Consider the following 17,372-nt stretch of genomic DNA (forward strand, 5'->3'; position numbering starts at 1 on the left):
TGCAGAGTACTACAGTAGCAGAACCGCTCAACATAATGACAAAAATCTGTCTGTGTTTTTCAAACATGAACCATTGTGGGTTCTGTAGCAGATCCTCTGTTGTGGCCAAAAGTATTTGTTGCCATATGTTTTTATTTAGCCTCTCTGGTATGATTAGTGAAATGAAATCCTTGATTTTTTCAAAAGAAAAAAAAAAGCAGATAAAAGACAATTTGTTCTGTCCAATTCAAGACAATTGGACAAAAAAGTATGCATTTATTCTCCATGTCATGACCAAAACAGACATCTCATCTGTTCAGAGTCTATGCCACTAGTCTTAAGTGCTAACGTGAACTGACAAAATAAAATTAAAATTAAATAAACATTTTGAAATAATGTGTCTTATGTGTGATGTGTGTTTGCAAGAAAGAATTTTATGTAATAGACCTTCACAGGTATCTGTAGAGGCCATTGCCAACGAAAGGTTTCCTTCTATGATTATGATAAATAGTTTGTTGCAATAATTATCTGAAGGGAAGAACTGATACATAACACACAGTTTTCATGCACCAAATCAGTCGAGGCATGAAGTTCAGCAAGTGTAATGACTAACCCTCACTGGCGTAATGCTCGGACACTGTCCGTCATTCATCCTGACTCCGCCTCCTTCCCTTCCTGGATGAATGGCTTCTCGTAGTTGCGACATCCCAGTCCCTTAACCAGAAAAACGCTGTTGCATGAAATCTCTGGATGTGTGGTGTTCTCTTTAGCTTCCTAACCATGCTGTTTCTGATTTTCTGATCCAGCACCACCACAGTTTGTGATCCGACCACGGGACCAGATTGTGGCTCAGGGCCGCACGGCAACGTTCCCATGTGAGACCAAGGGGAACCCTCAGCCTGCAGTGTTCTGGCAGAAAGAAGGCAGCCAGGTAAGTTAAACTATGCAGTATTCATCCAGACCTGCTCATTTGCCATATTTATATATAGCTATGCTTATTAATGTACTTAAAAATGGCTCATAGTCACCCGTGGGGAGAAACTCACAACTGATATGTGATAATTACTGATATTTACCAATAAGGAGATTCTCCCTGTATGCTCATTATCAAACAGATCATAATGTTGGCTTTGCAATTTTTCTTGCTGTTTTAATAGTTTCTCTGAATAAATACTGTAAATTGTAGAATATTCCTCTATCAATCTGCATGTACACATGTTCATGACTTAAATAAGACATGAAGTAATTAAGTAATTACTGCAGAAAGAACCCATTCACTCACACTTGATAATGGGCTGGACATTTATCATGTGTTCATGGCTAGAATGGTTAATTAGAAGAGACACACACGCACACACAACATGCACTCATAATTTGCTGCATTAAAGTCATTAGGTGTAAACGAATCCAGCTAATGTTCCTCTGAAAGTCAGGTTTGAGGACCAAAAAAAGAAAGAATATAAAAATAATGGATAAAAAGGGCGGGGCTGGTGTGAGCAAGCTAAGCATTAAGTAGGACGGGAGCCCATTAGCAAAGCTTGTTCATTATCCTGCTAATTAGCAAAAACTGTTGAGGGGATCTGAATTAGCACTGAATCACCTTAACCTCACCACTCTCTTTTGGATAGGTTGACTGTAGAGGCAAATTTTTGCTTATTAAGGAACCAGTTTTTTATTTTTATTTTTATTAGGAATTTGAACTAATGCGTGGGAGACATGGGGAAAGGTAATATTCTGGTCTGGACATGGGACCGTAGTTAGAGTCTGTGAATTAAGTTCAAAATTTAGGTCAATATTTATACATGGAAAGTTCCTTGTATTCAGAATCGGGTTACGCACATGCTTAAGTTGATTTTCTGTTCTTCACATTCAGATTATTAAAATCAACTGCATGTACTTCACACCTCCGCTGTTGCCAGATTTTTATTGAATAGAGACGGTTATCAGAGACGGTGTTTTCAGTAGTGTCTAGACCACCGGGTTTAAACCTGTAAACAAGTATGAGGGATAGAAAATGCAGACCAATGAAGCAATTTTTTCCTTTCAAGAATCTATATTGAAGTCATGAAACTGTAATGTATGCAAGATGCAGGCTATTTTATCACACTTTTTATCATTTAATGCGATCTCTTGAGAAGAATATGTGCCCATAGTTTGAAGGATAAGATGAGCACTCATCTGCTAGATTTAAGTCTTATTTTAAATTAATTCATAATTTTACGCACAAAATTTAGTTCTTTAGATCAGTGGTTCTCAAAGTGGGGTCCACGAAGCTTAGCCAGAGGGTCTGAGATTTTTATTTTATTTATTTGTTTGTTTGTTGTTGTTTTTTTGGTTACAGTGCTGGAAATCATAACCCACATATATTTAGGGGTCCAAGCACCAAAGTCAACTCTGACCTAAAGTGTTCTGTTGAAGGAAAGGGGTCCAAGCACCAAAGTCAACTCTGACCTAATGTGTTCTGTTGAAGGAAAGGGGTCCAAGCACCAAAGTCAACTCTGACCTAATGTGTTCTGTTGAAGGAAAGTTCAGAAATAGAAATCTATTACTTAATCATGAAATATATTAGTGCTGAGGGGGTCTGTGGAATTTATTTTACAGTTAAAATAGTCTCTGGCTATAAGTTTGAGAACCACAGCTTTAAATAACCAGTGTCTTTTGTTAAGATGTGTCCTCTGTTCGTAGACTTTAAAATATTATTAATTAAAGAATAGTGTCATTTGCGTATGTAATATTGACCTCGAATAGTTTTTTGAATGTATTTACAACCAGAATACAGCTTTCAGCATGACATACTGTGGTTACGTCAAGTGGTGCTGGACTTAATACTTCTGCTAACTCAAACCGAAAAAGCGAAGTTTAAGTTGAGAATCGTGTAATGAGGCGTAGTTATGTCTGCGGCCTGAATAACGTTGCGCGATTTCAGTTAAACTCCTCCGCTCTGAGTTCGGCTCGTAGTGCTTGAATGATCACAGAACAGGACAGTTTATTGTAATTCCATAGCAGAGTTTCCATCAGCCTCACCTCCACAGGAATCTCGGCTCAGCTAACTGCTCCACTTTCCTCCGTATTGTTTGTTTGTGCAGAACCTGCTGTTTCCCAACCAGCCGCAACAACCCAACAGCCGCTTCTCCGTCTCACCCAGCGGAGCTCTGACCATCACGGGCGTGCAGCGAGCAGACGGAGGCTACTACATCTGCCAGGCGCTGACGGTCGCTGGCAGCATCCTCGCCAAAGCTCAACTGGAAGTAACAGATGGTGAGTGTTGTAGTAGGATGGAGCTGGGCTTGTTCTGTTTTCTTCTTGATTTTTCCCTTGATTTTTTTTTTTTTTTTAGAAAGTGCTCTGATGTGTGTTTCATTCTGTTCTAATAGAGCTATTCCTGATGTCTTTATTGACACTAGATGGATACCTGACATTGACAGTGTCAGGTATCTATCCATCCATACATTATGTCAAGGACAGTCGAAAAAAAGCATTTCACTGCACGTCATACTGTGTGTGATTGTGTATGTGACCAATGAAAATTTGAATTTGACAAAAATTCATTCTTTCCCATACGGAAACATGATTCACACAAACATGAGTTACATATGAAAATTACAAAATTACTGTTTTTAGACACTTTTTTAAAATTTATTTTCATGACATTGTTTTATTTCTCATACATGTTTTTTAATTTTCATTTAATTTCACATGTCATGCATGCAGGTTGTTTTCATATATTTTTTTTTTTTTTCGTTTCAAATTTTTACATTTATTTTTTTTCACATTGTTCTTATTTCCCCACGTTTTTTTTACTCTGGATTATTTTTTTCATGTAGTGCAAGTGTTTTTATTTTCATATGTGATTATTTTAACAAATTGTTTATTTTTCCCGTATGATGAACATTGTTCACTCGATATCAAGTGTTAACACAATTCGATATCAAGGTTTTCACACAATTGCACGTAAAATGGATGTGATTTTTTTCTATAAGGGTTGTGGCGACTTGGTCTTTATGCAATAATCTTTTATTTCTAAAATGTCAAACCAATTTTAATATTCTGTACTTTTTCAGATGTGTTAAAAACTGAAATGTTAAAAACATTTTCTTCAGATCTTCAGTTAAAATGGCCGCTGACAGGAAAATTGCGTTTGAATTAGAGCATAAAGAGCTTTATAACAGAACTGGAAAGAAATCGCAGGATCATTTTGGTCCAAAAGTTGGCTTTTTATTCTGGCTATTAATATCTTCAGTTTCACTATTTCACACTTTAAGTTTATGTTACAAGATCAGTGGGTCAAATAACAGCGTTTTTCTTCTGACTTCTGACTTTCCTGACTTTCTGACATTAAAATGACCACACACGCTACAGAACTACCGCCCTAATGGAAAAATCACATACGTTTCACATGTGATCATATGTTTATTAGCATGTGATTAAGTGCGTCATATGTGATCACATGAGAAAAACATGTGAAAGTGTGTTTCAACATGTGTTCTGAAAGTACACACACTACACCACGAGAACAGTATGTCATCACTGATTCATGGAAAAGAATAATTGTCATGTGAGAAAATCACGTGAAAAATGAAATCACATGCCCTAAAATAAAAAAGAAACATGCACTGCAAGTGAAAATGCACTACATGTGTCTTGAAGACATTATGTGTCTTTAAAAAAAAAACATACACACACATTTTTAGTTGTGCGTCTTTTGTGTAAGGATCACTGTTTTCAAGAATGATGAACACAAAATGATGTACATTGAATTTTAGGCGCATTTCAGCATCCATTAATCAAATGAAACAAACCCATTTTGGTGTGAAAAGGCATTTAAATGTTTCATGTATGAACATAATTTGTTTTGAATAATTATAAACCACATAATGTCAGATGTTATAAGGTCACACGCACACACACTATGCAGCAAATCTTTTTACACTCGTGTAAATCTTTTGTCTGAAAGGTTCAGAGAAGCCACCTCGCTCTCCTCTCTCTCTCCCTCCTCTTCCTCCTCTTCCTCCTCTTCCTCCTCCTCATACTTCCATCTTCTTTATCCCTGTCTTTCAGTTCACCTTATTCATCTTCCGACCTCTCTGTGATTCACGAACAGACCCTGTACTGAGTGTGTGTCTCTGAAGCAGGAGCACTTGAGCAACACGTCTTTGTGCTACGTTTCTATTGATGCTGTGGGCCAAGCTGGAATTTGTCCTTGAATTTTCTCTGAGCAACATCGATTGTGCAGCACAAAGAGACCCAAGCGGCACGCCCGATCCCGCCAATTCTGCTTCCTCCCAGTGTTGTTATAGCAACTGTGCAAGAGAGGAGAAAAAAGTTAGCTTTATATTAGGGCTTTCTTTCCCAAAATGAAAAGAAATGCCCTTGATTTCAAGATGAAAAGTTGTGATTCTCTTTAGACTGCAACACGTTTTAGCCTTGAACAGGAATCTTTTAAAAAATATTTTATAAAGCTGCTAAGATTAGGAAAAGGTCTGTTGTTATTGGAAAACCAACAACCACCGTGAAGTGTGTCCGAAGTGTTTTATTCCTCTTATATACCAAAAATTTACCAACTCTAACCATTTGTTATTTATTAAAGAACAACAGATCATACTTTTTTATCAGTTTATATTTACGTTTAGTGTTGTGGAACTTCCGTGAAACATGTTAGTTCCTGTTCTCACTTGCGTTATAGCAGCTATAAACAGTCGTTCCCTCGTCAGTCTCTCTTTTCACTCTCTCACTCAAAGTTAATGATACAAAAAAGCACAGCTTGTCACGTTTACCTAGAAGACGCAACGTGTAAACTTCTCTATCCTGGAATTACAGCTTTTCCTGGAGTAAATGATAAATAAACGTCTTCTCACACTTTTTTAGTCTGTTCACGTGCATCGTCTGCCTTACAAATGTCTGTGTAAGTTGTTCCTATAGTATTAGTGCATAAGTATAAACCTGTGATTTGCAGCTGCACAAATGTCAGAGCTTTTATTATAGAAAATCAATCAACACCTTCTGACCAATCACAATCCAGAATTCTGTATGATCGTGTGTGCATGTGTACACGATTTTCTAGAGAGAAAATGCTTTAGTGTGCTTAATCGTGTTGGAATGTATGGATAGTTTGTGAGGGAGTACAGTGAAGGGAAGCAGGAGCGAAGGATTAGTGGAAAAAGCAGAGTGCGAGGGTGGAGGATCACGGTCACACCTGCAGTTCTAACAGCGTGATTTAGTGAGCTGAGGGGCAACAGGAGTCCGACAGGTTCAAGGAGAAACGTAATGAGAAATTCCTGATGCAGACAGCACCAAGGCCCCTTTAATCTAAGAGTCCAACCATCTCCTCATCAATCTGTCATGTCATTCTTACACACACACACACACACACACACACACACACACATACACACACACATACAGACACACTTATTCAGTCAAGGTTTTTCTCGTCACTCCATCATGGCTTCCAAATACACATACTCACACACCAGCACCATCACTCTCACAGACAGGGATTAGATACTGTCTGATCATAGAGAATAGCAGTGCTGGCTTGAAGGAAGGTTTATTTCAAAACACCTCATTTTACTCTTGAGGATTTTAACAAAAAAAAAATTCCATCCATCTGGGTTTCCTCTGGGTTCTTCGGTTTTCTCCTACCTTCGAAAAACAAACTCTATGTCACCCCACAAGTATATCATACAAGTAGTGAAACTGTCCTTCACAGAATTTTTTCTAAACTGTGTTTTCATTTTTAAAAATGTTCTTGAGTTAGGTCATGTGTTTTGCAACTCCTGGCTGGCTCACCAATTAGATGTTGACCTACAAAAAAGCTTCTATAAATAACATGCTGTGTTAATTTCATAATTTGCAGAGATATTACACCGTGACAATCTCATACGAGTAGTGAAGCTGTCCCACACAGAATGTGTGTCTAAACTGTCTATTTATTCTTAAAAAATAGTCTTGAAATTAAGCATGATTTTGCAACTCCTGGCTGGCACGCCAATTAGATTTTGATTTAGCAAAACTTCTATAAATAACATGGTGGTTTAGATTCTTTACTTACAGAGAAGTTACACCATGACAATCTTGTACAAAAAGTTCACCTGTCTCACACTTACAAAATGTCTGAACTTTGGATTTATTCTTTTAAAAAAAATTTGAAAACTCCTGGCTGGCTCACCAATTAGATTTTGATTCATGTGAAAACTGTAAATGAACAGAAATACCACTCTGCAGTGCATGTCCTTTTTCTCAAATATGGTACACCATGAAACTATTATACAAGTAGTGAGTTAGATCATGCCTTTTTATCCTGGCTGGCTCACCAAATATATTCTGATGTACAAAAATGTCTATGAATAGCACTTCTGCAACTCTTGGCTGGCTCGCCAGTTAGATTTTGATGTACAAAAATTTCTGTAACTCGCTATGGTTGCGGTATGTTACACCATGGCAAGCTCACACAAGCAGTTTACTTGTCCCTCGCAGAATATGTCAAGACAGTTGTTTATTCTTAAAAATCTTCTTAAGTCAGGTCATGTCTTTTGCAACTCCTGGCTGGCTCACCATTTTTTATGTATGCATCTACTTTTATAAATTACAGCGAATTGGTTGTGTAGAGGGTTATTTATTTTCACATAAATGTTGGATACAGAGAGTGTGCACCTGAGCTACATATTTATTTGTTTCGGAACTTGACTTAATCAGTTGCTGCCCAGATTTGTTTAAACATCTAGCAAGCAAAGCAAAGCATCAAGAAAAGTGTGAAAAGACACAGGAAGGATCCAAGTTTATACAGTCTAATAGCTTTTTTATGATGTTTTGATGATACACTGATAGGTGCTGAGCTTCAAGCGTAACCAATTACTGAAAACAATTTAGATTTGACGATACAGCTTTAATTTCAGAATAATAATCAAGTCACCTAATGATACTAGCTTTCTGGTTAGCAGGAGGAAAGAGTGATTATACGGGAACATCTTTATTTAGTTTAAATTAAGCTTAGCCTAATCCTCCTTGATATATCAAGATGCCATCTCTTCAACCCCTTTGACCCGTTCAGCATTGCTACAGAGATTTGAACAGTATAAATACCATCCTTCATGGCAAAAGTAAATGCAGGAAATCCACAGAGGCGAAGTCCTGCACATAGAGCAGTAGAGAGGAAGAAGGATGTTAGGCGAAACAATCAGAAAGGTTAAAGGTAGATGCTGTAATTAGTACCCTCAGGTCTGCTCTCATTAATCCATACCACCTCATTATAGCAGCCTCGAGGCCAAGACACAATGTATTATTCACTTCTTGGAGATAAAAGCTTGCCACCGGTCCAGGAATTATAGATTATAAGAACCTTTTCATCCTAGCACTTTGCCAATATTAGGCCAACATTTCTCATAAAGAAATGAAAAACTGTTATGTGAATATTTGGAAAAGGAGCAATAAGATGGCCTTGACAAAAGATCACATACTCATGGAAAGCTAAGTTATGGTCCTATGTTAGAGTCACAAGATCTGTGGTCAATCTGGCTTTCTTCTGCATCATGATATAGAAGTTTACATTTATCTCTTCATTAGAATGAACCTGGTGGCTGAAGATAAAATTTTCAGAACACATCAAAAAAACAATATATTTTTGGTGTAAATGGTGAACTACCAAACCTACTTGAGGTTTTAGTTTTATAGATACTTTTCTGAAATCCTACTAGACCTTCCATCCTACAATGGGACACAATTCTACATTGTCTCAGTTTTTTGAGTCTGAGGGATGTGGATCTAGAAATGCCTTGGATAACTAACAAGCCTCCATTTGTCATCATTGGCCATTAGGTTCCATCATCTAACTGACACTTTTTATTTTCATTCATCCATTCAGACAGAGTCTATCACAGGAATACTGGATGCAAGGTGGGAATACACCCTGGATGGGATAGGGGCAGTTTAGCATAGTCAGTCCATCTACTAGCATGTGTTGTAGGGGGGATGTAGGGGGAAACCAGAGAACCTGGAGGAAACCTGCATAGACAACATGCAAAACTCCACAAAGACAGTAATCCGAAAATTCTGCAGATTTAATTCTGCATTCTGAATTCTGCATCAAAATCTGATTGGTGAGCCAGCCATGAATGGCAAAAGACAAAATCTAAGCAGGGTTTCAAGCTATAACTGAAACTGGATTTTTAGAAATTAGATATAGGCTTGTCTCAGCACCTAGTGCTGTGTAAACTAGTTGAATAAAATGGTTTATGGCATTTTTAGATCTTTCTAAAAGATAGAAAAAATAGTTTTTTTGATGGAAATTGTCCATTCTAAGTGTTCTAAAAAGGGTTTTTAAAGAAGGACAAACTGAAGGTGATGTTAGAAGGATTTTTGAGGTTTAGTAAGAAAAGAGGCAGTGGTGGCTCAGCAGCTCGGGTTCTGGAGTGCTGAAAAGCTTGTGAGTTTGAATCTCGGTTCTGCTAAGCTGCCACTGTTAGACCTTATCCCTTACAACTCAGTTTTATCTTTGGATAAAAGTGTCTACCAAATCAATAAATGTAAATGAAACAATGCCGCTAATGTAGGTATGAAAGGGGTAAATACTATCTTTCTTTCTCTTTTGGTCAGTGTTGACAGACAGGCCACCGCCAATCATCAGGCAAGGCCCAGCCAATCAGACCCTGGGCGTGGACAGTGTAGCTCTCCTGAAGTGCCAAGCATCCGGGGAGCCTGTACCCACCATCAGCTGGCTGAAAGATGGAGTGAGTCTGCTGGGTAAAGATCCACGCATGTCCCTGCAGGAGCTGGGCAGCCTTCAGATCAAGAACACACGGGTGAGAGCGAAAAGACACTTCTTTGTGATTGGCGTAAATTTGTAGGAAGCATGATTTCTTCTCCTTCACCTTTTTCGAGTGCTGTATAATATTAAACACAACCTTGCTTGGCGTAATGTAATCTTTTTTTGTACAAGGCAAACTTTGATAGATGGTAAAGCACTTGCGTCTTTATTTATTGTGTGTATATGTGAGGCTGGCTGTCAAACACTGTGGCTGTCTAAGTATGATGTATAAGCTTAGCTGTATTCAATCAGATATTGGTAAGACATAGCACACACAGGCAGAGGGAAATCATATTGCATTAAAGAGATGAATGCAAAATATTGATTTCGGTAAATTGTTTGATACTATCACTTAGTTATATGACAGGTCTCCCAAGCATCATTTGTGGAAGCTTGGACAGAGTCCAATCACATAGATATATCCATACACACACATATACTACTATATTGAATTTAAAGTACCCACACACCCCCATTTGTCCACGATGGAATATCCATTATGGCTGACAGAGCTGCCCAGCACTGACATTTTATCTAATAAATGAAGGCAAGGCGCAGTGATGAAAGGTAACAAACAATGCAGGGAAGATTACATAAAGGCAGGAGGGGATAGACGCCAGCTGTCATCGGTCCAAGGGGTTTCAGCCACTGGCCTCTATAAGCGCATTAGCCCACCTTTTGTTGTGGTTGGAGGGACAGTTGGTAAATTTGCCAGCAGGGTAAATGCAGGCGCATACAAAACAGAATTCATTAACCACATTAGCATCAGCACTTAGCACAACTTGGTCCACGTAAATCCACATTAGATGAAAAGCTTACGCTGGTGTTCTTGCTTTCTCTGGATTTGTCGTACGATGCAGCATGGGAATGTTGAGATCTTGAGTGGATTTTAAATGAAGAATTAAGGATTTAAAATGTTCTTTTTGCAGCTCTCTGATTCTGGGATCTACACCTGTGTTGCTGCTAGCTCGAGTGGTGAAACATCATGGAGCGCCTTCCTGGAAGTGAAAGGTACATCATACGACGATCAACAAGTCACTGAGTGACAAGTCACTCGTGATGCTTGTTGCAGCAAAAAGTGAGTCACAAGTAAAGAAGTAGAACATCTTGTCTTTTCCCTTTTCTCACAGAATCCGGTGGGATGGTGCTGATCAAGAACAGAGAAGAAGGTGAACTTCCTGGTCCGCCCTCCAAACCTCAGGTCACTGACGTCACCAAGAACAGCGTGTCTCTGTCCTGGCAGCCGGGCCTGGCCAGAGCCTCGTCCATCACATCATATGTGATCGAAGCATTCAGGTATAGATGAGCGGAGTGGGATTTCGCATCTGGCTTTGGTTTGAGCTCCTTAAATAAATAGTGCATAATGGCATCTTTTAGCTGGTCATTACGCATAAAACCTGTAATGTGTATCTAATCTGTGGCTCCCTTAATGTCAGCTACTTTGCAAAATCAGTATTCTCAATTTGCCATCAAGTAAATTACCTTTCTAATGTTCAAATGAAGTCATCAGGTCTTTATTGGAGTCTTACTCATTTGCGAAATGGATTTTTTTCTGCATCTCTCAGCCAATCTGTGAGTAACAGCTGGCAGACTGTAGCGGATCACGTTAAAACCACCCAGTTCACCATTAAAGGCCTCCGACCCAACACCATCTACCTGTTCATGGTGCGTGCCGTCAACACACAGGGCCTGAGTGACCCAAGTCCCATGTCTGAACCAGTGCGTACCCAAGGTAACGTCTTACATTATATAGAAATATTTTAGTGGAACTACATAAAACAGAAAAAGAGATTTTCCTGATTTTCTTCTTGAGGAAATGATTGGACCATTTTATGGGAAGTGAGTAGGGCAAGAAAAAAGTTCTGTAAACCACTTTGTGGTACCAGAGAGGTCAGGAGTTGTTTTGTTGGGAAAAGGACTAACCTCAATTGGTTAACCTGTACTCTAAGCATCAGATAAACCCATTATGTCCCAGTTCAGAGCAAACATCTTTCACTTTTGGAGTTCGTAATTGAGTTTGGGCCATCCCTGCTACCTTAATGATCATAACAGAGAGAAATGGCCGACCTCAAACTGGAAACAGATTCAATTAAAATGCCATGAAGCTCCCAGTCTGTTCATTAGGTCTGGACAATAAGGTCTAAGTGCGGAGTACAGGTATGCTGTTTTATACCACAGCACCGTTCAATTCTGGATTCTGATTGGCTGATGCATTTTCTGTAACAGCATCTGTGACAGTAGCTCTGGCTGTAATTCCAATCCTAAGTTTATATTAGTTTATATTAATGGGCTTGTTGTAATACATTATCGTTTCCATCGTAACGACTTACACGGAGACTTGTACGGTGCACACACCACATAATCCAATGCTAATAATAAATATTTACTTTAAAAAAGAGAGAGACTGGTGAGGAAACGGCTGTTTATAGCTTCTATAATGTAAGTATTCCCATAAGCAGGAACAAACCTGTCTCACAGACATTCCACAAAATTAGATGTAACTATAAATGGATAAAAATTACAACATTTCATTCATTAATAAATTAATAATAAATTGTAATATTTGCCAAATTGCTATTGCTAATCAGCTTTGGGCCAGAAACAGTAATGCTGCTTCATCCCAACGATGCTATGTTGACAGCAGTCTTTTATTTCTTACATAACATCCTGTTTGCTTCACTAATCATATTAGGGGTGTAGTATGTACATGTGTAATTATTAGAAGTAAGCTGGTGAATCTAATTTCTCTTTTATGTCTGCAGATATCAGTCCTCCAGCAAAGGGTGTAGATCACAGGCATGTACAGAAAGAGCTCGGTGAGGTCATCGTCCGGCTACACAACCCTGTGGTCCTCAGCCCCACCACCATTCAGGTCACCTGGACCGTAAGTCAGATCTTTCAGTACTTTCCGTATTCAGTGAGAGAGTGTTGAGCTGTGGAAATTAAACCTGGCTCTCTCGCTTCATCAGTGAGTCTTAAATCGCTGCATAATTGATATCCAGTAGAAACTCTTTGTCTTTGAAAAGTGCCATTTTGATTAATTGCCAATGCTGACTCAAATACATTTGGAGGAAGAGAATATGTTCATGATTGCCCTGTCAGTCACATGCGATCAACATGGAAAAACACCGGCAGCCATCTGGTGCTTCATCAATCAAAAATCTGATTTTCTTCTCGATGAAGATAAATGGTTAAAACGTAAAAAATTGAGGTGTAATTAATCGCAGGTTTGTCACTTAAAACGGCTGTCTTCTTTTTTTTACACAGCCTAGGAGGTGTACCATTTTTGAAACATCATCTCACACTTTCAGTTGACAATCATTCACAACCAAGTTAGTAATGACACCTTTTCTTAAGACTCATATGAAATTGGAAAAAAAAAAAATCCAAAGTATCACCTCGCTCATTCAAAGAGTTTTTTTACAGTTTAGCTGTAGCATTTACAATTTTTTGACTCCTTGCTACAGCAATACAAGAGATACCTGAAAAAAAAAAAAAACTAGCGGTCATACCAAGTAAAATTCACTGAAGGGGAAAGGACACAGGAAGTAAAAGATCCACACTCCTGGTAGTGGCTGCTTTTATTTTGGACCGACTTTATCTAGGTGAAATTGGACCTGTAAATTCATAAACCTTGGATTTGAGAGCCAATAGAAAACAAGCGGGCGGGGCTGTGGGCTGTTTAGTTTGTAAAAAAAAAATGTAGTTGCTCTTTACTATTAAGTAACGTTCTTATCAGGTTTGCCTCGCTGTTTCCTTAGCATTGATTTGGGCACATCTGGAAATAAATAAATAAATAAATAAAGTATTTCTACAAAAAAATTGGCACCTCTGGATATATTTGTTCAGTTATTCAAGGCTTTTTGCTCATAAAATTCTGTTAGTATATTTTAGAGGCGTACCATTGGCTTCAAACTTAGAATCGAACCTACACATTTGTTTAGTATTTACTGTGTACACGTATATAACAACTCTTGATTGAGGCCATTTTATTTTAATAGCCTCAATCAAGAGTTGTTATATAAGTGTACTCAGTCTTAGTCTCTTGCAGGAATATTCTGGAAACATTACCTTGTAAATCATCGCGCACTGTGACCCTCGGGCAGCCAGGTCTGTTTCCTGTAAGCATCAAACTCTTTAGCATTCCTGAATGAAAAAAAAAGTTAGAAAGCAGTGGGGAGGAGAGTTGATGAGAGGAACCATTCAGCTGATTTAATTTGGCTGAAGGGGAGAAAAACAGCTGTTTAATATCTCTGCCTGAAAGCCGAACTATCGGCTGCCCTCCAGCTGAACAGCCATTAGAGTGAGTTATGCCTCGTTATGTCCTTCTCGCTGAAAAATCCCACTCTTCTTCTGAGCTGCGGTTGGCGAGTGAGTCGTGGCCTTCATCGTCTAGCGTGATGTGATAATCGTGCAGATGTGATCTCTCAGTTGTTGAAATAGTTGGGCTTTCTTTTATTGTTAAGTGTGCAGGTCTGCGTTGTTGGTCCTCGCCTACTGTATCACTGTATACCGACAGATTTATTCGTTAATCTATACAAGAGATGTGTTATTCACGAAAATCATCCATATCCTACATTTTGCTCCTGAGTTTTTGGAAATTTAAGTATAAATATAAGACTCACTAATATGACACTCGGTTGCTTCAAATCATATTATTGCCTATGAGTTACTGTGACTTTGTATACCAATTATTCTGTCAACGTTAGCAATTCCAAAACAAATCCATAAATTAAGATAAAAAAGACTAGCCGTTCAATTAGGACAAAAGTAATGGCACCCTATAAAAGGAGTTAGTGTGTGTCTATGGAAGCTGATGCACTGCAGTGGCAGAGCTGCATTATTGGAAGATTTAGCACAGACCACTCACACGTAAGTACGAAGAAAATCACACATACTTTTGTAAATTGTACTTGAATTTGCTGTGTGGTTTGGATGATTGATAAATGAAGGCCAATGTGTGTGAGAATTTTTGTACAAATTTCTATAAAGACCATATGAATAAGGTACAAATACATTCGTAACATGTTAGGATGCATTTAAAAGGAATGTTACACATTTTCATAATTGCATATGGAAATGTATTGCACTTAGCAGTGGTTATGAATTATATTGTAAGTTATAGATCCCTAATAATCCCTAAGTTCTAATTATATATAAGTATTATATATACATAAAGCATAGTACATGTGAGAGATCCACTGAGAGCTGACCTAATCATTCTAACATGTATACATACATATATATACATATATATATATATATATATATATATATATATATATATACACAATTTAATACATTTCCCAATGCTGTGTTTGTGAGCCGTGAGTAAATTGACACATATTTATTAAAGAACAAAATGTAAAATTAAATCAAAGTTTTATTTTCTGATGACTATTGTCAAAGGAAAAAAAATCAAGATTATATTGTGTTACAAACACAATGTATAATGCTTTATAATGTATGTTAGTCATTCATAATGCATAATAATAATGCGAAATAATATTCATAAAAGATTAGAGCAATTCATATAAGACATTATGAATGTGTTCATTATAGATATGGCTTTCACAGAAAGCCTTACCAGAATTTTCTCCTTCCTGAAATAATTCCCTGGATGTCCTGGTCGTGATCTTGTCTCCTAACTGAGGTTTTCCCAGTCCATGTTGACCCTAATGATGGCTGATGTCATGCAGCTTTTACGATTCATGTGGGGTGGTTTGTATGTATTCCTGTGAGGGGTTGCTAAAAGCTTTTTTATTGAAGCGCTACGAAGTGAACATGGGGTTTCCTGTAGATGGTAGCTTTGCTAGGGCACTGAGGCTTTTAAAATAAATGGCAAATGCAGCGATTACATGTGAATGGAGCACGGATATATGGTATCATCAATCATATTGGAACAAATAGATTCAGGATTATTGTGCAAGAAAATTAATGAATAAATGTTGGCATGTGGAATAGAGACCTTTATACTTTCTACATCTTTGCCTTTTCCTCTCTGTGTTCACAGGTGGACCGTCAGTCTCAGTTCATCCAGGGTTACAGAGTTTTGTACAGGCAGACGTCAGGGCTGTCCTCGCCGGGACCGTGGCAGACCCAGGACGTGAAGGTTTCCTCAGAGAGGACCATTGTGATCTCATCACTGAAGAAAGGCATCGTGTACGAGATCAAGGTTCGACCATACTTCAACGAGTTCCAGGGAATGGACAGTGAATCGAAGACAGCGAGGACCAATGAAGAACGTAAGATGCTATAAATGTATAAATACGTACAGTTTTTTGCATAAGTATTCACCCCCCTTGTATTTTTCCTCATTTTGTAGTGTTATGAACTGAAATGGACTTTATTGTGATTCTGTATACTCAGAATAGCTCCTAAAAATATTAGAGTGGGAAAAAAAAAACAATATAGTTGCCCTCAGAAGTGACAGGATTAGTTGAATGGAGTCGGCCTGTGTGCAATAAAATGTTACATGATCTCAACGTAAATGCATCTGTTCCCTAAAGAACCCAGAGGTTGTTTTCTGGGCCATTTGAGCCCAGAGTTCAGTACGATTGCTGAACTATGAACGCTGTTTTCGAGCCTGTGAGTGGTCCAGACATCCAATCACTGATTTTCTTCAGCCAAACTGCAAAACGGTCCTCATGAGGTGCGTAAGCTATCCGCGCTCTGCGCCGCATGTCAAGTAAAGGGATTGGTTCAGCTTATCACGTTACTTCCTGTTTCTACTTTTCCGAAGCCAGGGACAGAGTTATTATGAATACTGATAGATAAAACCAGATTTTCATGTCATGACTAATATCTTTAAAAAAAAAAAAAAAACTATAATCAAAAAATAAAACGTCTTCTAAGGGTAGAAAAATGTGGAAAAGTTCAATTCTTATGCAAGGCACTGTATATATACACTCTTTGTATTGATTTCATTTTGTTCCTATTATTATTTTGCACTTTGTATTTGGTTTCATTTAATATCTGGTGTCGATGACACCATTCAAAGGCGCTTAATACACAGTCTGGGCAGAGAGCCGGGATCTGTCGTGCAAGCATATGCCAAGTCCTTTTGGCCGGGTGCTGTCACAACACACGCGGTAATGATTATAAGGATAAAAATGTTTCTGTTTTTGAAAGATTTTTGGGCTTTAGTGCATACCGCTTGCAGATAGTATTTATTTGTGTGTAATATAGAGCAATAGCCTTTATTAAAGGATTACTCCAGCATTTTTCAATCCACTCTATATTTAATACATCGGTAGTGTACAGTATGTGTGATTTTTTTTACTTTTCCCTGTACTAAGAATAGGAAATAATGGAAATCTTGTTCACTCTAAACTCAATTATAATATATTGAAATCTAAAGGCAATGTTATGTTGTCAGTTTAACACTTTCACAAATATATACAAATATTGTATAAAACACTTTCATGAAAAATTGTTAATTAAGCTTTAAATTGATTTGTTTGAGAGATTGGACACTTTTTCAGAGACTTTTTTTTTTTTTTTTGTAGTAGAGCGGCTGTGATGGCACAAGGAGTAGGGATGTAACCGATTATGAATAAATTATTCTGAATGAACAGCTCAAGCATTCACC

The 17,372-nt window shown here is 38.0% G+C and overlaps 1 protein-coding gene across 10 annotated transcripts in view; it reads left to right on the forward strand.

Moving 5' to 3' along the window:
• Positions 1–17,372, forward strand: part of robo2 (roundabout, axon guidance receptor, homolog 2 (Drosophila)) — a 495,378-nt gene that overhangs the window by 427,631 nt on the left and 50,375 nt on the right. For all 10 annotated transcript variants that reach the window (XM_053239624.1, XM_034310667.2, XM_053239623.1 and 7 more), the window contains 8 exons: positions 786–910; positions 3,066–3,237; positions 9,571–9,776; positions 10,711–10,792; positions 10,912–11,077; positions 11,347–11,513; positions 12,544–12,665; positions 15,795–16,026. In XM_053239624.1, the coding sequence (XP_053095599.1) occupies positions 786–910; positions 3,066–3,237; positions 9,571–9,776; positions 10,711–10,792; positions 10,912–11,077; positions 11,347–11,513; positions 12,544–12,665; positions 15,795–16,026 (1,272 nt within the window). The remainder of the gene's footprint in view (positions 1–785; positions 911–3,065; positions 3,238–9,570; positions 9,777–10,710; positions 10,793–10,911; positions 11,078–11,346; positions 11,514–12,543; positions 12,666–15,794; positions 16,027–17,372) is intronic.

This window comes from Pangasianodon hypophthalmus, chromosome 14, assembly GCF_027358585.1.
Source record: "Pangasianodon hypophthalmus isolate fPanHyp1 chromosome 14, fPanHyp1.pri, whole genome shotgun sequence".
In the NCBI taxonomy this organism is placed as follows: Eukaryota; Metazoa; Chordata; class Actinopteri; order Siluriformes; family Pangasiidae; genus Pangasianodon; species Pangasianodon hypophthalmus.